This window comes from Colossoma macropomum, unplaced genomic scaffold, assembly GCF_904425465.1.
Source record: "Colossoma macropomum unplaced genomic scaffold, Colossoma_macropomum, whole genome shotgun sequence".
Taxonomy (NCBI): Eukaryota; Metazoa; Chordata; class Actinopteri; order Characiformes; family Serrasalmidae; genus Colossoma; species Colossoma macropomum.
The window spans coordinates 17,804,430-17,831,638 of NW_023494806.1; the positions used below are offsets into that span (position 1 = coordinate 17,804,430).

Consider the following 27,209-nt stretch of genomic DNA (forward strand, 5'->3'; position numbering starts at 1 on the left):
GAGAGCACTGGGCATACAAGTAAGCTGCCAACATCTGTATTTTTCATTTTTTTTGTTTTTTTTGTTTTTACTTTTGAGTTTTCCAAGATCAAATGCCTTATATTCATGTATTATTACACTGTCTTCCTCTAACTTTAAAATATATTTTAATATCCTAATCTTACTATTTCCATCAGTCAAGTCTAGGACAAATGATACAGCATTAACTTTAGAAATATATAGACAAAACTAGGAAAAAAATCATTCAAACATATAAAGTGAGAATGAGCTGGGGATGAGCATTCAGAGTTCATCCAGCGAGCCACATGATCCGTGGTGCAAGGAGTTCCAGGTGGGTGAGGGCTTCTCTTCAGCCTTATCAGATAAGTTAAGGGTTCTACACTTTAACGATCATCTCCCTGGAGAGCAGCCAGAAGGTTCCAATGAGACAACACTGAGGATGAACAAACACTGTAGAACACATTATCTCCGAAGTCTTGCGACAGTCCTCCAACAGTCTTCCAACACCTCCCCCAACCACCAGCACCAACACCACCTCTTGAGAGTCCGAGGTGAGGAAATCACTCCGGCTGGTGCTAAAACGCCCCCCTGCTGTTTCGTCCAGCCCTTCGTCCAACACTACCACCACAAGACACGATTCAATTACACAGCCGAGTAGGCAAGCAGTGAGACCGGGGAGGGGTAGGTCAGCACATAAGGAACCATGCCACAGCTCAGCATGAAGTCACCAGGTCTGAAATTTCCTTTTGAATTTCCTTTTATTCAACATGAAAACTTTGAAGGAAAAAGCATGTGGTTTGTTCTTATGGTGTTTGTTTATCTTTGGCTTTGTCTCTGACGTAAGAGTAGCTGACCAGGCACTGCCAGTACAAGCCTAAATAAATTAAAAGTGATTGCTTTTGCACCAGACATACAGGTACAGCAACACATACTGTTAGGTCTTATACATAAACAGTGAAAAGCTACTGCTACAGCTAGTTATGTATAGAGACAACAACTATCCTTAGACTAATACATCAGAGAAACAACTAGACTTACTTCTCCCCTTCCACAAATGCAAACAAGGAAAAGGACTCTAAGGTACATTAACACCAGGCCTACCACACTGCAGTGTTTTTACAAGTTGTATTTTATGACATTTTTTGACAGGGTCCATAATTCAACTTGCATAGGTCTTGTGTGTGGTGTACATAAAGAGAGAGTGGTGATAAATGAACTCAAAGTGAAGCTTCTACATCCCAGTCAATAGTAAAGAAATAAAACCTTGAGATAGTCTAAAATGTTAAACAGCTATGAAATTTGGTAGCTTTAGTTTACAGCAAGAGTCTTTTCTTTTGCCAAACCGATGCATACTGGAGTGTATGGTGCCTGAAGAAAGCTAAGGTAAGCTGACTTGCTTATACCAGGTTTTTATGTAGGGGGCCAGAGGATGGAGCAGCAGGACCGGGCCCAACTGATGCTTGGAGCTTTGCGGTCTCCTCCAACAACCTGGCTCCTGAGTTGCTGTTTTTCAAAGGAAGCTGGCTCAAGTCGAAGCATTTGGCTAGTTCCTCTGCACAGACTGTCCTTTCAGCCCCACACCAACCACGCCAGAGCCCAGGCCAGGGGCACAGGGGGCTGGGAAGGGGCGTGGGTGACTGAACACAATGCCCTCTTTCTCCAAAAGCCTGTGCCTAATACCCGTCCCAAACACCCCACCCTACAGGCAATGAGCGAGAAGTGCCAGAAGGTTGCAGCAAGTGGATTCAGTCACAAAGAGGTAGTCACATTCGCATCACAAATAAGAAGTCAAACAGGAAGAAACAAAGTCCAAACAAACAGGACTTTAATTGAAATACTACTAAAGGTGAAATGAAGCAAACAAGCAAACGTACAGCCAAATGCACTGTTCCGTTAGAAATGCATTATACAAAGGAACCAGAGAGCATGGCATGACTAACATGAAGCCCATGATAAAGCTACTTAAACACCCTTCCAGCTGAACTAACAATGAGGGGAAAAAAGCCCTTTAGCTTCCTTTTTGCTAGAAATGAATAGGTGAATGATCTTTGCATAGTGACTTCTGTACGTATGAGTCCTTAAAGAGGGAGTTAACTATTAATAACTATTAATAATGAGTTCAAATATAAATCGTGCTCCAGTGTACATCATGGTCAGGACTTCCCATGCACTTTCAAACTCTCCTGGCTGGAGTTCAATCCCACAGAAGATCATAGTGTCACAGGGTCTCGAATTCCTAAGCTTAAAAGACTCATCTCGATAGATAGGTCTTCCTGGGTTCGTAATCTTTTTTCCATCAACATACAAAGGATAAGATGCTAATCCATCAGTCTTACAGACTGTGCTCTTTGACAAAAATAACCAATTTAACTGTTTCCCCCCTCTTTCCTTTCTTACACCTCACCTTAAACAGGTTAAGTTTAATCTCCTCAAATCACACTGTGAATGGTAGGGCTTTGCTCCATCTAATCCTTCATCAATACGTCTCACCAACAACAACAACGGTGGCAGGACCAATAGAGGCAGTGTTCCAGGAGACCGCAGAGCTCTGGGGCAGTACCCCTGCTGAGCCGGACACACACAGATCAGACTCTTAGTCACCAACAGGAGGCATGCTTGGTAAACACTCTCCATGAAAGTACAGAAGGGCCACTGTATCTGTATAGCCTCTAGCCCATGTAAACAAGCCAAATGCATAGCAAATGAAATGGGATGCACTCGTGTGTAACTTAAGGCAGTAGATGGTGATCTAAATCAGTGGGTCTCATACCGATCCTGATTTTTGCTCCAAAGTAATTTCAGCATTTAGGGATAGAGAACAAATCTGGCCTGCCTAAAAGTTCCTGAGGACTGGTCTAAAAACACTTATCTAAATAATACATTTCATAACTAAAATAATAGTCACAAAACAGTAACAGATGCAGATATATGCTTAGGAAAGACATTTATAACAAGATTTTTATTTGTGGAAAAGGAAGATCTAGCTGTGTCATGTATAAGTGTGAAAATCAACATTTAGACATTGCATTATGGTGTAAGAGGTGCCAAACTGAAAAGTGACAGGATGAGGACACAGCTGGTGGGCTTCCTTCTGTGGGCATGTACATAAGAATCTAGGGAAATGCGGACTTCCTGGATGTGGACCCTTAACTATGGAAAACAAACCTTTGGTTATTAAGTAAAACAGCTGCATGAAGTGACAATTAATTAAATGCCTACAAATGAAATATAAATTTCCATTTTTGGCATTCGCATTGTACATTTACGTGCAAAAATACTGAACCCATTCGAGCCTAAAAGTAGTGTTGAATATTCCCTGGCCAGGCAGAATCCCTGAGCAAGATAACTGCCATTCTTCTCACTCACAAGAGTCTCTGCCAAATATGCAAATGAGCTGTTTTTTCTCATTTTCTGAGAAGCAAAATGTTAAACTTTGCCAATTTTAGATGTTTCCAATAAATGGAGCAATGGTTAATTTTAAAGTTTTGGCCAGTGTGCGCATTTAAGTCATAGCCAGGAAGCTCATTTTAATTAGAGAAAGTGACAATTCATGTCCTGCATGGCTCATGATCCTCTGAAAGAAGAGGGTGTAAAGAAGAGGCAGCTTCATCAATGAGGCAGAGTATTAGGGAGCAATCACTTAAGTCAAAAGGCAGCTCCGAGAACTGCAAAGAGTAATGTTTATGTGGTTAGGCATTAGCTAGGATGGGAAGTAGGGAATGACATCATTCCAGCCAAGAGCTGGGAGTCACACTTACTCTCCTCAACCACTTCCTGTTCCTATCACCCATCAAGGCCAGCTGGGAATTGTGGCATTCCAATAACAAAAGGCTGCTTTCAAAATGCATTCTGTAGAATAGACCGGAGTATCGTAAAGGAAAGATGAAAGCAGAAAGATAATTTTCTGCTTGTCTTTCTGCTTGTTGTGCAAGAGTAAAGAAGGTAGTTGCTTCTGTTCTGAGGGAAACTTGTTCAAACTTGAATAGATCAGCTGGAATAGCAATACAAACCCATGTTATATCATTCAAAAGACTGCATGTTCTCATCTCCACAGCACAGAGTGGTAAATTACCCTGTTGTGCAGACTGTGGCTGTGCAATTTTATCCTTCATTGTGCTTTGTCAGAGAGCATAAAGACATCCTCTATGAAAGACAGAGGCAATGACATGGAGCAAGACTGACTCCAAGAAACAAGATAGATTCAAGCTCACATCATTTATGGATTCCACCTACAACTGAAATCCTTCAGAATTGGCAAAATTATTTAGAATGCATTTCTCATTTGTCCATAGCCACACAAAAGAAGAGTGGCTGATATATAAGGAAAAAAAAAATGTACAATGAGACCCTTTTTTGGGCAAATCTGTGGAGGGTGGAATGCGTGTTCATAACTGTTGTGATTTTATTAAAGCTTTGAAAAAAAAAAATGAAGAATTCACCCTGATTCAGCAGCAAACAAGTGGGTTGAGTGTCAGTCTTGGTGGCATGACAGGGTTATTTTTCTCTTCTCCTCAAGCTTCAACAGTGAAGTTGTTTTCTCATAGAAAGTCCAGCTCAAACTGGATCAAAGCTGATTGACTTCTGAGGACCTGGACATGCCTGCAAACTCGTGACAGCCACAGTCTAACCTGACAATTAGCCAAAAGATTAAAAATACAACTGAAAGCCTGTGATAAATTAGATTAGCATGAACAGCCAATATGGATCTTGGACCAGCATAAATGTTTTCTAGCTCAAGGGCGGTGTCCTAATGTTCCTTCACTGTTGGACAGATGTAGGGTCATGGAGTGGGTGTCTGCAGACAGCAAAATAGCCAGACTGACCACCTGGCTTCTTGGTGTAGAGAACAGACTGAGGGCTACACCCGTGTGCAGTGAAGTGTGATCTCAGCATGAGCTGTGAAAAAAAAGGTGAGAGGCCAGTTCTGTTCCCCCATCCAAAAACCCTGTGGAGCAGAGCAGCAGAGGCTCAAGCTGACCGTCAGAAAGGCTTTCAGAGAGATACTGAATAATTTTGCTAACATGCAACAGCTGCAGGACAGAGGGCCAATACAGTTTCATAACCAGATCATAAGAATGGGAAAAAACAGCCAATTTTAATGTTCTTTTTAGACATTTTTGTATCATTCAGACATCATTGTTTGCCTCAAGTCAGCAAATCTAATACTCATACCATGGTCACTGCTTGCCAAACAAATAAGAAAGGTTTATTATAGGGATGCACGATGATATCAGAAATATACCAGTATCAGAAGACAGTTCCTTGGGAAAAAATGTTGACAACAGACAGATTTTTAAATACATTTCAAACATTTCTGACTGATATTTGATGATGTATTTATTGTACTCCAGAAGTACTTTGGCCTGGTGTGCTAAAACTTCTCAATTTTCTTCATTTTTTCTGCATTAAAACAAAAGTTATATTTCTCTGTAATGCTAATCTAAGTGGAACTAGTTCCAATTTTCACATTTTATAAAATGTTTATGTATCAGCATGTACTTAAAAATATCAAATGTCAGCCCCCAATTCCCACATCGGTGCATCCCTAGTTTATTATCTTATTATTTCTCATGTATGGGCTAGAGTATGGGATTTATATTGAAACTGCTCATGGCAAGTGGTCACACTGGTGAGCTCACCAAATCTCTCATTGTGTTTTTAAAGTCAGAAGAAAAGTTTCTTGGGAGAGGTCTTGCAAAAGAACTAAATGATCAGCTTCCTTCAAACAAGCATCGGCCAAAAAGAACACCAACCAAAATCCACTAGCCTAATAGAAAATGCTATCACAGGTTTTTGTGTAACCGCAAAAAGCAGCAATTGGGCACGTACACATATTTAAACAACCTCCCAAGAGACCTTGCTTGGTTCCATATGTTGGTCTGCAGCTGCAGCTGGAGACCAATAAGCAGTCACAAAAAGTGCTGCTCATTTTTTATGTTAAAGCACTAAAGTTTTCCTTAATACTGAAGTGATATGAGAAGGAACAACCCTCAGTTAGCTTAACTGCAGTGCTAAATTCGTCCACAAGTTAATCTTGCTTTCCCACAGAAGAGCTGAAGCCACCAAGTTCCCCACCACATCAGACAGCTCCCTAGGCGAAGCCCACAGAAACGAGCTCTCACACCCAATGATTTGAGTCCATAGTAAGAAGAACTGTCGCTGGGCTGCTGCTGACAGGATGACACTGTAGCACAGCTTTTTCACAAAGCTTAAGAGGCGATACAGTAACGAAGACAGTAACAGGACAAGTATGCTCTAATACAAAGTTAGTGCCTTTACCTGTAAGCTTAGGGCAATCTGGCGGATGTACATCATGTTCAAGTCCTCCAAAATCCGTAGTTTCTCCTCCATGTCTACGAGTCTGTCTATGGGCATCATTCAGGCAAGAAAACGAGTGAACTCTCTGACGCTGAAGTCAAGAACTCAAGTCGACTTCCTCCTCCTCTTCAGTCAGTCGGTTTTTGAGGGGAGTTCTGATTTAAAAAGCCATAACTAAGATCCACAGCGGTTGCTCACTTGATGAATCACCTGATGAAGACAGAGGGAAAACCCTAAAACGTATCCACTTGACAGAACTCCTCCTCAAAACAGGTTCAAAAAGTTCCAGTTTTACTCGCTCGTGTTTTTGCAAAGACTACTTTGCCTGGTTTTCTGGGAAAGAAAGAAAGAAACGCGACTTCACTCCACCAAAACACCGCCAGACTTCCCGCCCTCTGTCAGACACTGGAGCTCTCGGAAAGAAAAAAAAAAACAGTCCTTCATTCACGAATGACAAATTTCTGTCTGAGACACACTGCAGAGGTGAGGAGGCAGAGTCTTCAGCAGTGCAGAGAGTGAGAGCGGCTCGGGTAAAGACACTTCTCCCCCCTCTCAGCGTCCTTCAGCCGGAGGGCAGAGCGTGTGGACTGAGTTTGCTGTGATGGCAGAGTCACTAAAAAGGGCATTGACTCGCCTCCGCGTGCACGAGCGCATAGTGGAGTTTCAGCACGCGCCTCAGAACGCGCGAGCGTCTGTAGTGTTCGAACACAGCGCGACGCAATCAATGAACTAAACAAACCGTTCAGCTGAGAAAAATGAAAAACTCTGGACATTTTTGACGTTAGAAGAGAAAACGGGAAAGAGAACAAGACGCTTGAGTACTGAGGAGAACATTTGAAAGAAAATGGAAAACGACTACTGAGGAGAAATAGAAAAAGTTTGACCATTCTTTAAAAATCGTTCTTCTTTAGTAAAGGAAATGGTCGTATACAGAATCATTTTCTGCTTAAACGGCTCTTTGCATTGTGAAATGGTTCTCCAGATTGATTGAGAACGCGTTTATCAACCAACCGACCTTTATTTACACCTGAAGTACATGGTATATGGTTCTCCACACTATATGGAATATATGATTCTATACAGAACCATTTTTGAAAATGGTTCTATATAGCACCAAAAGGGTTCTGTTATTGTTAAAAGCTTGGCATTGTAACAATAGCAGGACCCTTTTTGGTGCTATAGAGCCAGGTTCTGGATAGAGTCATATACAACACATTCACTATCATTCTGAAGCATGCAAAGAATCATTTAAGCATGAAAGAGTTCTATATAGAACGCATGGTTCTAAATAGAACCATTCTTTTTACTAAAGAACCCTTGAAGAACCATCTTTATGAGTGTACTGAAGAGAAAAATGGAAAAAGCAAGAAGATTGACTATTGAGGAGAAAAATGTTTGACTACTGAAGAGAAAAAGAGTGAGAAAAAAAATACCAGAAGCTTGACTACCGAGAGTGGAGGGGAGAAAAAACTACACACCCTTGTACAAACAAACAACAAATACCATGTAAACGGATGTCCATTTAGATGCATTGAAAAGATTTTCTCCAAACGAGCAAAACAAAAATATAATCACGTGATGGTCTAAACAAAGAAACTACAGCTGGCCAATACAGCTGCTTTGACAAAAAACTAGTTATGAGTTATGAACACTGCAATGAACATTAACTGGAGGAAACAAAGAAGCCATCTGTCCCTGACACACTCAACTCTACTGGCCACAGACTGGCGACTAATGATCAACTCACTCAGTAACTAGAATCAGATCCATCATCCTGAACGCCCAGCATGCAAGTGGTGAAATGATAGAAATAAGTTATCCCTGTCAAATAGGGTGAGGATTTTGAACTGTGATAGAAAATGATTTTCATTTTTTACGAGGTCAGTAGTCCAATGTATTTTTGATGAAATGGGTAACACGTGCCAGCAGCTGGTATCAATCTTTCATCCCTGTTAAATTATTGAAAAGGGGCATAATTCAGTCAAGTCTCATACAGTCAAGTTGGCTTTGGAGGAGTAATGGGACAATCCTTCATCTGCACCAGACAACTGAACACCAGTTTGAAGACAATTCTGACAAATGTCTCAGCAGATCCTTAGTCATGGTTTGTCCTTGATGGCGTTCTTCCTCTTTTACGTTTAGCCTAAAGTGTTAACAGCCACACATTGTTTCTCGATTTTTCTAGCATGTTCCAGAATAAGCAGACGCCAGGAAATCATTCAACAGAACAACCGCATCCAAACACCCCACAAGTCAAAAAACACAATCTTGACTAATTAAAGAGACAAAAGTGTCAAAAAGGTCCTCCAGACTTCTGTCAAACAGAGTCTGACAATTAATTTAGTAGCGTATCTCTGCTGGAGTCCATAGGAAACTACAGGGCCTCCAGCGCAAACATTGTTAAAACACAAGCTGGCTCCTTCCACAGATACCTCATGTCGTCTGCACAAACAACCACAAATCACATGTGCTTCAACATTCTTGACAAACTGCTTGTGGGTCTCAAACATAACACTTACACATTTCTCACATGTTCAGTGCAACGTAGGCCAAAGAGACAGAAAGTCTATGAATTACAAGCAAACGAACACAATGCAGACCTATCTGTTCTGCCCCCTTCCCCACACCGGACTTCATACCGGCAAACGCAATCCGAGGACACCAAGCTGGGAACACTAAGAGGAGATTTATTGTTCTCCAGGACGCTTTGGGAGACGGAAAGAAAAATAACCCGAGGAAGACCCAGGGAGAGTGGTATTCACTATTTGTGAAAACAAAGTAGACACAGGGGTCTCGACTCCAGGGTTCTTCAGAGAAACCCAACCGACCATATGGGATCGCGAAAATGGTTCAGCATTCTTCTTCTGAATACAAACTCAAGACAGTTATGATGTTTCAGGACAAGAGCCATAACTGAAATAACTTAAAAGTCCTATTTAAGCCATAAGGGCCAAACTGACCCATGTGACTTTCAAGCCTGAACAGCGAAGGAAAAAAAAATAAGCTCTATGAAAAAATGCATTGACAGCATTCATCTGTTGATTTGAATAAACACCTGTGCTTAGCATAATGGGTAACTGGGAGTGCATTAATGTGCACTGTAACATGCTACATTTACATTATGGTGAAATGTTTGATGATAACCTGCTTGTCCTCCATTTCTTCTGAAATCAAGGGTAGGAGTTTGTGCCCCTGTTTCAGTGGTTCACTCTAGAGAACACGGTTCCACTGCTCCACAGACCAATGCCGGGGGGATGGGACCTTAATACCCCTCTAGTTGATGCTTAGCATTGGTGACCTTAGGCTCATGTGTGGCTTCCATTCTAACGTCAGTGCTTTTCTATGGAGATGATAGAAGCTGTGTGTGTGACTGAATGCCTGTGTCGGAAGTGGGTGCACCTTTAATTAGTGACCTCACTTAATGGAAAAGCTGTCTTGATACTTTTTGGACAAATTGTACACAGTCACAATTGCATCAGAATGAAACATATCATGTACTTGTGTACATTAATAATGTACATTAATAAGGTGACTATCCCAAGTCATTTTAGACCATTTCTATTGGTCCATCCATCATAAAAATTGTTCACACAAAAGTTGTGAAACTCCCTAAAAAAGGTTTTGACATGGCAGTGACAAATGAAAATGAATACACACAACATCTTAAAGCTCTGCATAACTTGTCTTACAAAGAGCTCATTGAGCATGAATTAAATTATATAACAACTGTGATGTAACAACAGTGTCTATGCTATCCAGCCTAAATACAAAGATAAGTCAAAACAAAAAGACTTAAACACCACACAGTCTCAGAAATAACCCTTGAGAATGAACAACGGTGCAAAAACAGCTATTATTCAAATTGAAGGGTAAGCGAGAAGGCCAGCCCTTGCAATGCAGCGCTTTGTGACTTTGTATCTGCTCTCCTTACTGACAAAAGAAATGAGCTGTTTAAAGTCGTTGTGTCGCCTTGTCACTGTGCCAGAAGATGAGTCTTACCAGACTACAAAATTAGAAGCCTGGAAGTTACCAATTTATGACGCATGTTTGAGGAATATGCTTGTTGTGAATCAGAGCCTTTGGCTAACTGTCATGTTTGATTTTATCTCATGATTTCCATTGTCCAGTAATAAGCTAATCCTTGCATTTTCCACCATACTAATCCCTTTGCATAACAGGATCCCAGCCTGCTAAGGTCAATTATGATGCAGCACTCAAGGGGCATCCAAGAATACACTGTTCTGGACAGCGGCTGCCGGAAGATCCTAAAACAACCATAAAAGAACCTGATGTTTTTCATGCTAGCCTCACAACAGTCTAAAACAGCCATTACCTAAAGAGGAATAGGGATCATTAACAATGACTTGGCAGGCCTTTGTTCCTGAACGGATGTAGGGTACGCGTATTGGGGGACATTTCCTTTTTGCAATCAGGAGGGAGAGAACATTGAGAAGTGGTTGTTTGAGGCCCCGGCTGATAATGGCTGGAGGTGCTTAGGTGGCAAGCTCAAGGAATTTTAGAGGGTGGGGTAAGGAAATGCCATGCTAAAGAATTATGTGTGACCATAACAATTCAAGCACAGCTTAGAGTCATCATGATGTAAAGGAAGCAGGCTGAGAATACACTATATTTTACTTGGACTTGAGCTCTGTGACCAGGACACTCTTCATTGATTTTACATAGATTCCAGAAAGTACACTGCCATTCAAAGGTTTGGTATCACCTGTGACTTTAACAACTGTTATTTTATTAAGTAACAATACAGAGTAGAGTGAAATAATATTAAATAGATGCCATAAGGTACATTTCAGTAGCAAACCATAACTATTCGTGGAATGGGCCTATTAATGGAATAGGCCTTCAGTTCAGGGCATACATTTTAAGACTTGGTCAAAAACAAAGGAATAAAACAACTCTACAATAACGCTAATTTCCCCTTTGGAATTGATACTATGTTTATGCTAAGCTAACGGTGATTTATATGAACATTTTTGGCTGTTTCAGATTAAACACAAACTTTTGAAGCTTGTAAAAGACATTCTATGTTTTATTCGAAGTATGTAACAGACATGCTAACATATATTTGACCTAGTACCAGTTTTACAGTGATTTATCCAGTAAGCACCACTGGCATAGAACTGCTGCCGTTCTCCATTTCTAACGTGACAGAAACGCACTTGTCAGGCTACCGCTTATTAACAGACAGTGACGTATCTAGGAATACCAGAAAGATTAGATCAATTAAAAAAAAATAAATAAAAATGGCCCAACCTATTGTAAACCAAAATGCAAGTGGCTGATTCCACTGTCATTTCCTAATTACGTTAGGGTTTATCTGACACGTTAGGCCTTCAGTTCAGCTCCTGAAGTCCTAACCAATGGGAGAGCTCCTTTGGCTGTATCTACCTAGAAACCACCAAGAAAAAACCCTGACTGGATAATTTTCCTTTCAGTGTTTCAAGAATTTAACTCCTTTGTTTCCAACCAAAACTTACAAATGAAATAAGAGTAATAATATAATACTTACAGATTTTAAATAGAAGTATTATATCATTTTAAATAAAAATGGGCTAAACATTACAGATATGTATATATGTATATATTTTCACAAATCTTTCCTTGCTAGGTTATCTGCTACAACATTACAAATAGGGGGCAGTTTAATTACAGCATTCAAAATGTTCTTTTTTTCTACATTCTACAAATGACAATCCTATGAGCTTGTAGAGCATCATATTCGAATCATTGTACACATGTATATGCAACAAAATTGTTTTTATTTGATTGAGAAGTGTTCCAAACTTTAAAATGGTAAAGTATTTGTTTACTGACAACTTGCCAAGTAAACCGTCTTAGACATGGGCACAGTGTATGGGTTGGGTGCTCATGGGATTTCAGAACACATCTGTGGAACAAACAGATGGGGCGAGGCAGGGCCCCTAACTACTACAAAGAGCCTCTGCTGCTACCCAGCCCCATCTGTAAACTGAGCTCCAGCCACAGGAGAGGAAGAGGAGCTTTACATATATACACCACACACAAACAAACACACGCATACGTACCTACATCAAAAGAAGAAATTAGACCTCTTTTCGGGATAAGACAACGCTTACTCAGGCTAATCAGAAGACTCTGTAAAGGGGGAAGAAAGAGAAAGAGAAAGAGAGAGAGAGAGAGAGAGAGAGAGAGAGAGAGAGAGAGAGAGAGAGAGAGAGAGGTTTCGTTTGAAATCTACAGACACCTGTTTCACTTTATGACGTCAACGTTCACTGCTGCAGGCAGAAGGATCAAAACAGTGTCGAAACTCGGCCGCTGATGACTTGAAATTCGTCAGTGTTGAAAGATGAAAGGAGTGTAGTATGATACATGGACAGAAGATGTCTGGTTCCACACACACAGACACACACTCAGGGGATGACACAGGAAGATTAATGTAATCAGTGTGACCTTAAACATAATGCACTAAACATACTGTACCCTTCTCTTCAACGGACCATTTCCTCTAACCCTACGTTTATGAATTGGGCAACATTGAGCAACATGATCTCCCACTATCATTACTTCAGGTCAGAGGTTCATGAAATTTTCCAACTTGCGGCCCACGCAACCGACCTCACAAGCTTTCATGGCCTACAAAAAATACTTAACCAGCCCAACTGTTTCAAATAATTCAATAATTAATGGATCAAACCTCACTTGACTGTGTAATCATGCAACATACTAAACTAAAAAAAATCTCAGAAAATCTATGTTTGTCCATGACTAATAAATGCTATGCAATCAAATAGAGATTTTACGCTGACCTGCACTGAAAATATAAACATAAGTTGTGTTGGTTATGTCAGTGATGCATTTTGCCAGACCAATAACCAAGTCAGGCCTAATGATTTTTGCTAATAATTATCGCAAGAATTTGTCATATTAAATTCTGTTAGGTTAAATGTCTAGCAAAGTTCTGCTCTTAAAGAAAAGGACTGCCAGTCACCCCCCCAGCAGTACCACCATGGCCCACAGGCTGAAAACCACTGCCTCAGGTCAATCTTGCCCAATTTAAAGGAATAGTCAGGCGAAAATCAAACATTTACAACTTTCCCCTTAATTACTTCGGCCCTCACATTTGGCGTCTTAAGCCTGGTTCTTCAAATTTGATCTAGTGGTGCCAGGTGGTTAACAGAGTTAACAAATAAAGCAAACTTATATACATGCAAGCAAACTGCATGCCTGAACCATCACATACTTTCCCTGCCACTCATTTTTAAAAATATTATCAATCAATTAATGTAAAAGTGTTAAAACATACAGCTACCTCAGTCCATACAGTCCAAATATGGAAACTAAGCTACAACATAATAATGTTACAAAACCCAGCACATTTAACAGCAATTTATCTCTGCCTATTCACACTTAAGTTATGAGGAGTATTTCAGCTCAGATTGCTTTAATGAATGAGGCACGATAAAGGGCAGCCAATCGGAACAGAGCTCATTTACATATATCGGTCTTAAAGGTACAGTAACAAAAAGTCAGTTTATTTTTAATTGACAAAGAGAGGTTGAAAATGGTCATGTAAACATGAAAGAGAGAAAATGTTTCTGGTACATAAAAAGTTTCGACTTTTATAAGTAAGATATGGGGCTCAAAAAAGCTTCCATCATTTGTTAGCTATATTAGCCTTGTATACCCAGCACAAAACTAAAGAAGCAAGCTTCCGACACCAAACATGTCTTGACTGATTGACTGTACTTGGTGTAAGGGGAAAACTGATTTGTTCCCAAAGTATTCCTCTAGACTGGCAAAGAACAGCTCTCACACTTCATAAGATCCATTATTGGACTCTGTGCTTTTAAGCCATCTGGGGTCTCCAGTTTTCCCCACCTGGCCAACGCTCAGCACCACAGCTAACGCTCTCCACATGGTCACTGACGCAGTGCTTCCTGTGGGCTCCTCTCTCCCTCTCCCTCCTCTGGAGACCCTCCAGCATTCAGTCAGCTGCAGCCCGTGTGATCTGGCCTGGCTCCCATGAGTCCTCAACTGCTACAAATCAGCCTTCAATGTGCTCAAACATTCCAGCCTCTCTCTCACTCTCACAGACACATACAGTCTCTCTCAACCCTCACAGACACATACAAGAGATTCACTCAGAGCACTGTACCTCAAAATTCACTGATTTGGTTGTATAAGAACTTACTTGCTTCAGAAAATTTACATTAGCGGTCAAAAGCTTTGAATCAATATTTTCAATAAGCTGAAACCAACCTTGTTCAGACAGATATACCTCTCTTGCGTGACTTTAGGTTTCAAATAAGCAGCAGTACAGAAAAGCTGAAAAAAACTTGACCAAAAAAATGACTGTAAAAAGATATGTTGTACCCATCACCTAAGCTCCTATTAGTCTCAAAACACTCAATAAAACATCACAAATACTGTTTGGTGTCTACAATATCACTGTACAATACAGTGCAAAAGTTTCAGTACCTGAGAAAAGCATATGTAAAAACAATTAAATTGGGTAGTAAACATTTACACTAATATTAGAATAGATACAAATGGCATTAATACAGTAAGTTATGATTTTATGTCTGTAAATGTGTTCACTTAATTTCCAAACTTCTCCTTGTGGCAAGCCAATATTACATGTAGTTATCATCCAACACCTGATTTGGTAAATTAATGCTTCATTTTATTAAATGAAGTGTGCAGGTGGGGGATTGGAACAAATCCATAGGATGTCTGGGGAATCAATGATAAATCTGGAAACACTGTTCTTCTAACCAGCTCACAAGATAAAAACTACTTTTGAAAATAAGCTTGTTAGGTTTCACAGCATTTATTTCGATCTATTCTAATATGTTACATGGTGTTTTTGCTTAAGTGCCTAAGACTTTTGCTAATTACTGTATATAAAATAACTAAACATATTAACATTACACATCATTGTAAAGTTTTAAATGGTAGTGAATGTTTAAACGCACAAAGTCGAGATGACCTACAGGAAAGATTTTCAGTAAACCAGTGACAAAAGGAATAAAACCATTCGTTATTCTTTTATGACTTTCAAAAGCCCAGTTAATGAGGTGTTTATTCACATTATGTTTGACAGCCTCTGCATCTACAGTACAAGAGCCCCCCCTTGTGGATCCATTCTCTGGCGTGCATACAGTTGCTTTTCAGAGCAGACTTTACAAGAGGCGAGGCCCTTTCCTCTGACATGCACACATATAGAGATGAAAGCACCACATACACCCCGCTGCGTGAGCTAATCGGATCAACTAAGAACCGCAAACCCTTAAAGCAGTACGAGACGAATGAAGCCAAGAGTGCAGTGTCAGAGCAAAGGGCGCCAGTGTTTTTAACAGCTCTGTTTGGTGATGTTTTCTTTCCAGCAAAAAGGAGAGGGGAGAAAAAAAAGCAGCTGCTCCAGGAGGGAGGCCACAGACACATGACAGGCGCATATGGAAACACTGCTCTCAGCACTGGACTGTCAACCACTCCCCGAGGAGAGAAGTGAAGGGCAAAGCTGGGACGCTGTCAGCCAGCAAGCTACTGAGTCAACTGACTGTGCTGTGGACAGGCGACTAAGACAAAAATACTGTCAAAACACAGGGGTACAAAACAGCAGTCAATAGGAACAGGAATGTGTTCAAGGCTGAATAGAAATGCTGTATCATACAAAGAAAGAATGTAGGCTACAGGGAGTTAAGAAAACAGGTCTAGAAAATCACAGTGTGATTATGTTCTTCAAGACCTGAGCCTAGACGATGCCAGCTGGACATGTCTTTATACTTCTAACTGTAACGTGGGGATACAGTTAGCTTCACAATTATTCATACCATTGGTAAAGATGAGTTTTAAAAAAAGGTGATTTAAAATGTCTTTGTGATTAACTTGCTCAATCTCACATGGGACATGTGAGAAAAATCTAATCTTTAATTGAAGTAAATGTTTACATCTATGAAAACAAAAACCCTTATCAAAATCAAGTCACAATTATTGGTACCCCTGCATTTAGTACTTTCTGCAACCTTCCTTTGCCAAAATAACAGCAATGAATCATCTCCTTTAATGCTTGATGAGATTTTAGTTTACAAAGCAAGGAATCTGACACCACTTCTCAATACAGCACCTCTCCAGCGTCCTGTTACAACACCATTTAACATGCCTGCACCCACTTTGACTTACCACTCGGATGTGTCTCACACCTATGTTACACAAGTGGCCACTTGCAGTACAAGCGGAGGAGGGAACAGTGAGGAGCAGATTTTTCAATTGGAACACACTCAGCTTTGGCAAGCTAGTCTCAGTGAGCTAATCAGCTAAAAACTCTGCAATGTAAAACGTTCTTTGTGAAAGCTGAAAGAAACATACAGAAAATTAGTGCATGGGCTTTGTCTGGCTATAAATGGCATACTACCTTTCTTTCGTTGTTGCTAGCCATGTAGCCTTTAGCATGCTAACCAGTACCACAGTAAAGTGATGAAGTTGTATCAGAAGTCATGGTTATAGCAGATGCAGTAGTTTGAAACCTAAAGCCCAGCAAAACAAAAGTTTTGGTTAGGAAATACAAGGCATTTTAAAGCAGTTTACTGCTATCTCTTATAAACAGCTTTGGTTTTTTGGGTTTGAAAGGGGAAATGTATCAAGTCGAGTGATTTGTGGTCAAGTTCTGTTGCTGAAGTTGACACTTGTGTTTACTCGAATACTTGTCCCTTCCAAGGGCTCACTTCACTTCAGCTAATAAAGTATTGGAACAGCTCTTACGATGGCATTGGGGATTTCCCCAAAGGGGAAATAGCAAGGCCAACTGGATAAGACCATGTTAAAACCAGTATTGAAATGGCGACAGGTCCCTCAGTGTCCTAGGTCTTCTTTTTTGGTCTCTTTTGCACCCCACATAGCCTTTTTAATCCATCTCTACCACGGATGCCAATAATTATAGAGCTATATTGCATAAACAAGTGATAAATGAGATTACAAAACTAATGTAGTTAACAAATTATAGAGACTACAGGTACTCCACAAATTAGCACTGTGCTTTTCACACTGTATGATGTTCTGTTCACTACCAAAATGGACAAACTGTGGGCTGATTTCAGGCTTCAAGATGGCTATTAGTACCGTTTTTAGCTATGCAACATACTTGTCTATTTTTATAAATAACAGTATGTCATACAGTGTCAGAAACCACGAGTAAGGCTGTTTCAGACTACTTAGCAAACTGATAGGGTTTAGAGCATAACGGTGTATAAGCTTCCATTATTTGTTAGCTACATTACCCTTGTAGCACTGTGTGAATTAGATTTTTTTTTTTAACATTCCTTTTAAAATTTCAAGCTTGTTGATATCTCGTGAACATGTTCCGAAAAGGTTGTAGCGGAACATGAACATCTAGTCATTCATGCATAGACAGAGACACAGCACTGCAATTTCACAAAGACAACACCTGTCGAGATTAGGCAAACGCTACAACCGAGCGTGACATCATTGTTTTCACAATCCTCGCCCACTCAGTCCTGACCTATAGACTCAGAGGACCGTCAACATGGCCTGGAGGAGGCCAGAAAAAACAGTGCCGTCAGATCAAAGAGACCAGACCATAAAACATAAAGCACACCATAATGAGTCAGTAAGTCAGGTCAGAACAGCAAAGTCAAAACTCGCCACACTCTTTGGTTTCTGAGGCTGCATCATTTAGACTATTTCACTGGGGCACAAATGCATCATAATGACTGCCAAACAGATGTTGTGGCATAAAAAACAACACTAAATCAGGACCGTTTTGTTAGCCATGAAGAAAGTGATGAACAAACTCTTTGTGCGAAGAAGAGAGGTGCGGAGCCAAGTGATGTAATCGTACTGGCGCAAAGCCCAGAGGCCTAAAGCTGCTTGAGTAAAGAACCTTTAGGGGTGATTAAGGAGTATGGTGGGCTATTCTAAAAATACATAGAAAAAACATAATGATGAAGTATTATTAGTGCAATATATTCTGTTATATAGAATATATGACACTGTAGCTGTCCTATAAAAACGATTGTTTTTCTACTTTTTTCCACACCATTTGAAAATGTCAGATGTCCTTTTTATTGTGAACACATTTCATGATGAATAGAAGAAATAGTCCAACATGATTTGAAATAAAATCTCTTTACATTAAAAGGGTACGTTTTCAAATTTTCTGCATAATTCAATTGTTGAGATGATAACAGCCATTCAAAGTGGTTTGAATGAGTGGTGGTGATCGGAACCAGGGGTCAGGATGTCTACAATACAAATATAGCCATTTTATCAACCGGAAACAAACTGAGAAACTAGTTTAGATAACAGTCTATTTATGTATATATTTAATAACTAACAATAATTTGTTTTTTACTTATTGAGTTTGTTGCCAAACACAGGTCAAGCACTGCTCTGTCACTAGTGAGTCACTTTTCTATAGCATGGCTTCCAGATACATGCGTCATTCTCTGTGTAACAGCAGGCTCATCGATCATGAGAAGGAACAGTTTAACTAAACAAGTGAAAAACAGACACCATGGGGTCAGTTTACATTGCTGGCTAGTATTAACTTGTCACTTTGTTCTCATAAAGCCAGTCAATACTGTAACGTAACATACTTTCAGAGCAAGGGGAAGTGTGTAGGCGTAGATCTAACTCTAGAGACAACAGGGTAAACGCTGCAAAAAAAAGTCTGTCAATGTTCTGTTAAGCTAGTGAAATATCCCCAGAAGCAAGGAATAAATGGACAATGGGATGAATTAACTGTCCACTTTAATAGGTAACAGTATGTCATCCAGTCTATTTGTGATAACAACTCGACATGGTTTGAGGCAGGTGCGTTATGATTCAGGTACGCAGTTTGCACGGTTCTACTGAAGCGATATACAATTCTATTACTTGTTCGCTACATTAGCCTCTGAGCTCCAGTGCTCACTGATCAACATTGAATGGAAGACTGTGTTCTTCTCCAACTATCGCTTTAACATGAAATTTGAAATGCGTTAACACCTCAAACAGTTATTTAAAAGGGCGCTCCCAAAACTAGCATTTAATATGTTAAATAATTTACATGGTACTTTTAATTAATTTTTGTGTTTCTGTCCAGCATGAATCTCATACCCATTATGCATTACACAAATCATATCACACAACTATTGAGAATTCCTATGGTGCTCAACATTCCTGACTGCTAGCTACTGGCGCAGAGGCCATCAAATAAAAAAAACAAAAAACAAAAAACACACCTTTAAAAAGTCTTTAAAACAGAAAATCTCACATTAGAGACTACTGAGCTATTGCGGCGAATAGGCTTGTTCACAGTAGTGAGATGTTTCATTTTGTGTCATTTAAAACTGTGAACGTTTCCAGTGACTTGTTTGGTTTAAATGGTTAAAAGTCTTTTAAAAATATTGAGGAGACATCAGAATAAACAATATGCAAAAAAGCCATGCTCAGAGTTTTTATATAGCAGATTCTCCCATTTCTTCCTCAAACACTTTTAAGCTAGCTCAAACTACCCAAACCCTTAAAAAGCAGAAGCAGCGAGAGTATGAACTGGCCGTGACAATTCGATTAACCTATAACATTCTTATCAGTAATTTGGAGGAAGTTTCAGAGCTCCTCAAAGAAAGGCTGTAGGGGGTTACAGACAAAAGGCATTAGAGAAGCAAGTGAAACGTTAACAAATACCAGCATTCTTTCAGACCGTGACCATACTGATTTACACCCTGTGGCTCAGACTTTTCTACTGGAGTAAATGTCATGGAATAAACTCTTCCGGGTCACTATCACGGGTCAAGCAAATATTGGCCCAGGTCAAACGCAGCAGGCAGCATGAGGCTGATTTACCAAGTAGGTCAAACGGGTGAAAAAGCAGTAGCAGTCAAAGCAGCATCGTGAAGTGTCACACTGGGGAACATAAATATAAAGTGGCTTGGGGGCATACATAAAGTGTGACAGTCCAAGTAGGGGCTATGAAGATTTAAGTCATTGCATTTTTAGTACCCAAACCCCATGTTACAAGGTGTCAGAGGGTCGGAATGGTCAGGGCTCCATAACAGCTTTCTTGAAGTAGAACATGTTCAAACAAAATTGCTAAGAGTACACTGAGCACACTGTTGTTGAAGACTAGCAGTTGTGTCACCATAACGAATTCAGGATATGTAATGTTTTGGACAGTGTCTAGCAATGACGTGTAGTACTGGTGCATGGTAGATGTGGACATCCTCTCTGTCCAAAAAGAACCCAGTTGTTAGTTGGTGAACAATAGATTGCTTTTTTGTGGACAGTACGTCTAAAGTCTGGTTGAATGACGCCACCGATGACTATAGAACACAGACTGAAGAGAAAGTGGGGATTGTATTAAAATACAACACAATATCTGGGCCAGGTCAAGGAAGAGTAAGATAATTCAGGTTAATTATAATTTTGATCTCAGAATGTAGAAGGTTAAAAAGACTTTTTTTTTATATTAAGCTCCATATCTTGATAGTTAGCTGCTTAAGCTCTTTTTGGAAATTAATATATACACGCTGAGAAAATCTTCAAGTATACTGTGGCAAGTACAAGTTATTCATTTTTCAGCGTCAGTAATATATATTTACCCGAACAGTTGCACTGAAACTTCTACAACAACAGAATTTTGAGTTTTTAGTGTCCGTCCTTTGTGTTCAAAACAGCTTTCATTTTTTGCTAGTTTTTCAAAGTTATCTGCATGGACATTTTTCAAACTTCCAGAGTCTTGGAAGTTGTTTGCACTTTCTGCTTCTCTCCAAGATGAAAGCTGAAAGTACTGTTTATGGAATGGCGACAGTTCTGGTAGTCTTCCAGGTCTTGCATAGTTGTTAGGAGTCACATTTTCTTTAGAGCTTTGAATCATTTTTTTCACTCCAATTTTGAAAACCAGGAAAAAACAGTTTTTTTCTTTCCACTTCATTTCCTTGGACTTCCTTTTCCTTTTCCAGGTGGATTATCGTACATCTAAGCTTCTCAGAAATATCACCTGAAAAATGAATAACTTGTACTTAACGGTCATTTGACCTTAAGACTAATATACTAAAGCAAGTCTATTTCTTACTACTTAAAAAAATGCCCTGGGCCCCAATAAACAAATAACACATTCATCCATTTTGAAGTTAATTACAAAAACGTCACATTGTGTTGGTTATATATGGTGAGTACATTCTATTATTTAGAAAACACAGTGCATGAATCACTTCCTGCTTCAGGCAGAGGCATGCAAGTGTGAATTCATCGCTTTCAGTAAGAGCAGCTTGTCTCTTAAGCTTAAAAGAAAACTCAGCACAGCTATGCTAATGTAGAAGAAAGGCTATTGTGAGAGAGACAGCAAAGAAACTATGCTCACAGGTCCCAACTAGATTTTAGCTATGTTAGCTATGTTAGCAGTTAAAGGCAAGTTACTCCCCTAGTTTCTTCAGAATTGTACAAGCCTCAATCCTGTCTCAATCCTTCACGTCTGGATGATGTTACTCAAAACATAAAGGTAAAATTACAGCCTCTTCAGATGAGCAAGTTTAAGCACCTAGGAATGTTGTAATCCTAAGGATGAAACCAGGCCTTAGAGCATGGGAAGTTATTTCATGTTAAAGACATGTTGTTCAAACCACTAAAGGAAGTCTATATTGCACTAGAACATTTGTTTGAGAGTGTGTGGCTTAGAGATACACAATAACATCACTATCTAGAGATAACTTCTATTACTCTGCTTTGACAGGTATCTACAGATAGGACGATGGGCAGTGAATACATTTGTAAATGATAAGTTACAGCAACCAAAATCACTCTTTGGAGCAAAGAAGAGTCACTTTTGATTCTTTAGAATTCTTTCAATGGATGGTTGACTCAACTGAAAGCACTCAACTGTGAGTTCTTCCATGGCATGGCTTCCCAACGTCCACATGTAGAAGTAGCATTCATTCCATAAAATATAAAGTGAAATAACACATAAACTCATCCAAAAGGTTCTTAAGTTTTAAGTGCACTTCTACTCACTGTCCCTTCAATCAACAAATGCAGTAGAATATCATGATAAATGAATGAAAATGATTATGCTAACATTGTTACATACTTAGTGAGACTGTGGAATAGAATAATAATAAAACAATGACAACACTTATTGGTTCAGTATTTTGATATGTTCCATTCAGCTCTTACTTTCAGTATTACCGATGAATCTAAGTGCTGATTCTGATACCCTGCTGTTAAGGGAAGCTACAATGTCCTCATTACACGCATGATTAAAAGAAAACAAGAGGACAAACTGTTAATCGTGGCCACAAATAAAAGAAAACGCACCCAGAAAAATGTGTGCACGCTTAAAAAAATGAGTTTAACAAACTGTTAATTGTGGGAACGAATTAAGAAATTGTGACCTTGAATAAATGAAAATGTGTGTACAAATTGCAAAACGTTCCCTCAAAATAATTTTTCTTTTTTCCCCCTGTCCCTCCGGGGCTCTGTAGAAAATAACCAGTTGTGAATGACAAAAGATAGACCTGAAGCTTTAAGAGCTGTGACCTGTCTGCGCGTGATTGTGCTTACCATGTGTGGCAGGTATATAAGACCACACTGATGACATCAGACCAATTTCCACAAGCTTCCTCGCAGCACTGCAACCTACCTTGGACAAAGCCGAGGTTAGCTTCTTATTCAAACTTTCCATTAGACCTAAAATGGTGCAGTCACATTCTGAAGCCTGAGGAAAATACAAATAATAAACTGGCAAATAAGGAGCTAACTTTACCTCTGTTTACCTTAGCTGAGCTGTCTGAAAAGGCGAGCGGAGCTGGAAAAACTCATCTTTACATTCATCCTGTTTTGGAACGTCTCAGTTTCCCTGTCTAGTGCAAAGAGTGACCGGCCAAACATTGACAGTAAGCCAGCATTTAATACTCAGTATCAAATATCATGCTATACAGTATATAGGTATAGTATAACTTATACCTCAGTTATACTAATTTGTGAAGACTGTCAGTTACTGAAGTGAAGTGCTACTGAACATAAGTCACAGCAGCTACTTCTCCACACAGGATTCAAACAGCTGCCAAGCGCAAAACAAATAACTCCACAAGGACGCTTAAAGCTTCTGCCACTACTCATGTGTACAGAGTCCTGGATTCCACAGTTTGCTGGGAGTGATTGAGCAATGCTAGAAACTCCCCTCTCACACTCATTTCTGCAAGAAGGTAAAAGCCACATAATTTTTATTTTGACATTATTTTTTATTTTTATTTAAAACATTTTGAAATGTAACCTTATGGTCCAGAAATTTCTGTTTATTTTCATTATTATTAGTCATAATAACAAACGTGTTTGCCGAACACACATATGCAATGTACATCTTACACTTTTGTTTATGTTACTTTTTATTAATTTGATGTATTCTAAGGAAAGGACTTGTGTCAGTTATCTCTTCAACAAGCACTGTTGTGTTTTTGGGGTAGAAAAAAAAACATTTTGGGAATTACAGAAAAAAAATGTGAAAGTTATGCTAACATTTTGTTCAAGGTACTGAAAACATATTGTGTTGCAAAAACAGTAATGTGTATTATATAATTAAATTTGCATATCATTACACCCCTTATGATCCACTATTCTATGGCATCTAGACCTGTCACAGTTATGAAAGTTTAAGTGACGATTAATTGCTATATAAATAACTACAATTAACTTAACTTAATAGTCTTTGCTCATTGTAGGCAGCTACTGAAGTATACACCTAAAGTGGCCAAACTACCTGATCAGCTGTTTTGCTTTCGATGCTTTGTAGCTCCCGACTTACAAAAGACACAGCCTGAGCTCAAATAAACAAACATTACTCACAGCTGCCCTCTAAAGGTACTACAGCACCAAGTCAGAAGGTAGAACTTTTGATGTTTTCGTAAGACCCATGATGTGCTTCAATAAATTTGCTTTCGGATTTCTTTTATTTACATAAATCTGCTTCAACACAACAGATGAAAATGCACTCAATTCACATTGTGTCTGCTGCAAAATAAACATATGACTATGAAAGATAACAACAGCGGGAAATAATAGCAGCTAAAATAACTGCGATTAGCATTTATGTAATTACCTGATTATTGGAATCAAGTAATTACATAATAATAGTGACAGGCGTAATGGCATCACTCTACAGAACCTTTTCTGGTACATTTATTTTTAAGAATGTGTGGCATCAGGCCAAGGTTTTCATATAAGGCCATCTCTAAAGAATCTGTACTGCAGGAAGCAGCTTATGAATCAGTGCAAGAAAGAGGAATGCGCTGCCTCCCCTAAAAAAAGACACACTCCTCAATAGTTTTTACGGATGTCAAGCTGGTATCTTACATGTGGCCCACGACATAAACACAGAGACACTGGCTCCTCTGTCTGCTTTTCCATGAAAAACATCATTAGACTGACATGGTCAATGGTATGAAATACACTACTACACTAACTACAACAAAGCTACCATTAACTGTCCAAAGCAACATGTCGGTTCTGCACTGCCTAGATAAGACAAGAATGTCCTGCACATCTTGAGCTCCTTGTGCTCTAGGGGTAGGAGTGGTCAAGTCTAATAACGACAACCATTATGAGTGTATGAATAAAACAGAGATCAGATTTATCACCAAGACTTGAGATGGCCATTCAAAGAACTGGACACCACGTCAGCTAGGCCATAGGTTTATCAGTCCACTATGTGAAACACTATGCTAAATGATACTGAGGGACTAAGTACAATTGCAGTAATTTAGGTGTGACATTTTTGTAGTTAACTTCAAAGTAAATGTGTTGTTTGCTGGGCTCAGGGCATTTAGAGAAGTGGTAAGGACTGGACTTGCTTCAGTATATTGATCTTATTATTATTTGAGTTATATTAATTGGAAAATGGTTATCAAAAATATGCATATAACACAAAAAGTAGATGCTGATTTGTAGAAAAGTACATATGCTAAATAATATTGAGGGACACTGCAGTATTTCAGGTGTTTGCAATAATTACTGCAATGTTTGTAAAACATCCACATAAATTATTCTAAAATGCAGCTAATTTTCACTCTAGCAATGAAAAAGAAAGCATTAATTAAAGTAAATACCATACTGTAATTATATTGTTGGGTATTGCAACTGCAATATACTTTACAACATACCAAAACACATTAGTTAACTCTTGACATGACATGATTAACAACTAGCCTATCTAATATATGACCAGAATCATTCTGTTGGATCAATCACTCAATAAACCCCAAGAACATCTGTGGTTGTTTGGGATGTTCACAACACACAATGAAACATTCAGTGATTGGTTAGAAGGCTAAGTTCCATATTGTCTACTTTTACGATATCAGTACTATTAAGGCCAATGTTGCAATGACAAATTTTGAACGATATATGGTTCAATGAATATATGCCAGCCTGAACAGCCAGTCAATCTATTGTTTCAGTATTAACATAATTTAGATACCTTCCTTCAGCTAAAGATGTATTTTGATATATTGGCACAGAACCTTCCTCCGGCCTGACGGCAAGACTGAGCTTTGTTAAAGGGCTCACACCGCAGACATTTCTTCTTCTCCCTCTAATGGAACATTTTTGTACAGTGAACAATTGCAGGATATTGTTCTCATTAATAGAAGGTTTTGCCAAGACACTTCTTGGGCCTTTGGTTTGGGCTGAGACAAAGCTTTTGTGTCCTTTCTCTCTCCCTTTAAAAAAAATCCCACCTTAAAACACACCTCTCTCTCAATCAGCTGCTTCTTGAAAGAGCAATGCCTTGCATACTAAGGACGCCTCTGAAAAGAGCACGGCTTCTGTGGCCTCAGCATGTAGACGATTAGCCTCCGCTCTGGTTTTTGCATGCAGGACGTTCTGCCAGAGACTCATGGTAAAATCCTGAAGCATGCACTCCTGTTTGGGCTCCAGTACTGAGTGATTCTCCATTGTTCTTCAGGGGCCTGGATGTTCTGGCAGCCTGAAAGGGAAGTTTTTGAATTCCTTGTTGCCACCAGCTCCATGATGCCTGCACCTTCAGATCGCAAATGGGATTTGCTGGCATCTGAGAAAAAGCTATGACTTCACAAAGAACAAGGACAACTACATTTGGGCTGAGAGAATTCAAACTCAAATGGTGTTAGAAATGAGATTAGCAACTGCTGCGAGTCACCCTGCAAAGCCTGAAATACTAATTTAAAAGTCACAAGTGTGGGTCGGCTTTTCAGCTCAGGCCACCTGGTAGCATCTGTTACGCTTGTGCCTACAGACTAAAAGTTCTGTAACACAATCAAAAATTTGGAAGCACACAGATGTGTCCACTTTTTTAAGAAACTGGATTTACAAGATGTTCAGTGCAGACATGCATACGTGAGAACTAACAAAATATGGAGGGAATCCTGTTTAAAGCAAAAAAGGGATTCTAGAGACCAGGTTTATATTTATCAAACCAGGGCAATCTGGTTTTCACATCTAAAAGGAGCTTTGAGCAACCGAATCTGCTCTTTTAGATGAGCTAACACTAAAGCCAATACTGGAACTAATAAACTACATCTTTGATGTTGTTAGACATGATATTAAATATATATCATGTTAGGCACGATATTGAATATTAGCAAATACAGAAATCAATTTAAAGTTTAGCTTATCTCATAGACTGTTCATAGTTTTCAAAGAAAACCTTTTCAGTTTCTGGTATGAAATAAAAACACCATCATTCTTGAATTACATATTTCTCACTATTTCTTAGTCTAACAACTCTAATTTGCTGCCACCGCCATTCTCACTGTAGGTTTGTTCTGAGGAGTTTTTTTCCTTCACTTGAAGAAGGAAGTAGTGTTTAGAAATTATTATAACTGAAAGTTTTTTTAGGTGATGTGTGTTTTGCAAAAGAAGTGTTT

The 27,209-nt window shown here is 39.3% G+C and overlaps 1 protein-coding gene across 3 annotated transcripts in view; it reads right to left on the reverse strand.

The window, feature by feature from the left end:
* Positions 1–27,209, reverse strand: part of rtkn (rhotekin) — an 86,748-nt gene that overhangs the window by 53,539 nt on the left and 6,000 nt on the right. The window contains exon 1 of one of the 3 annotated variants that reach the window (XM_036597896.1): positions 6,280–6,911. The exons of the other annotated variants lie outside the window; for them this stretch is intronic. Coding sequence (XP_036453789.1) covers positions 6,280–6,378 — 99 coding nt within the window. The 5' untranslated portion in view covers positions 6,379–6,911. Of the gene's footprint in view, positions 1–6,279; positions 6,912–27,209 lie in introns of those variants that run through there. 3 annotated transcript variants of the gene reach the window in all.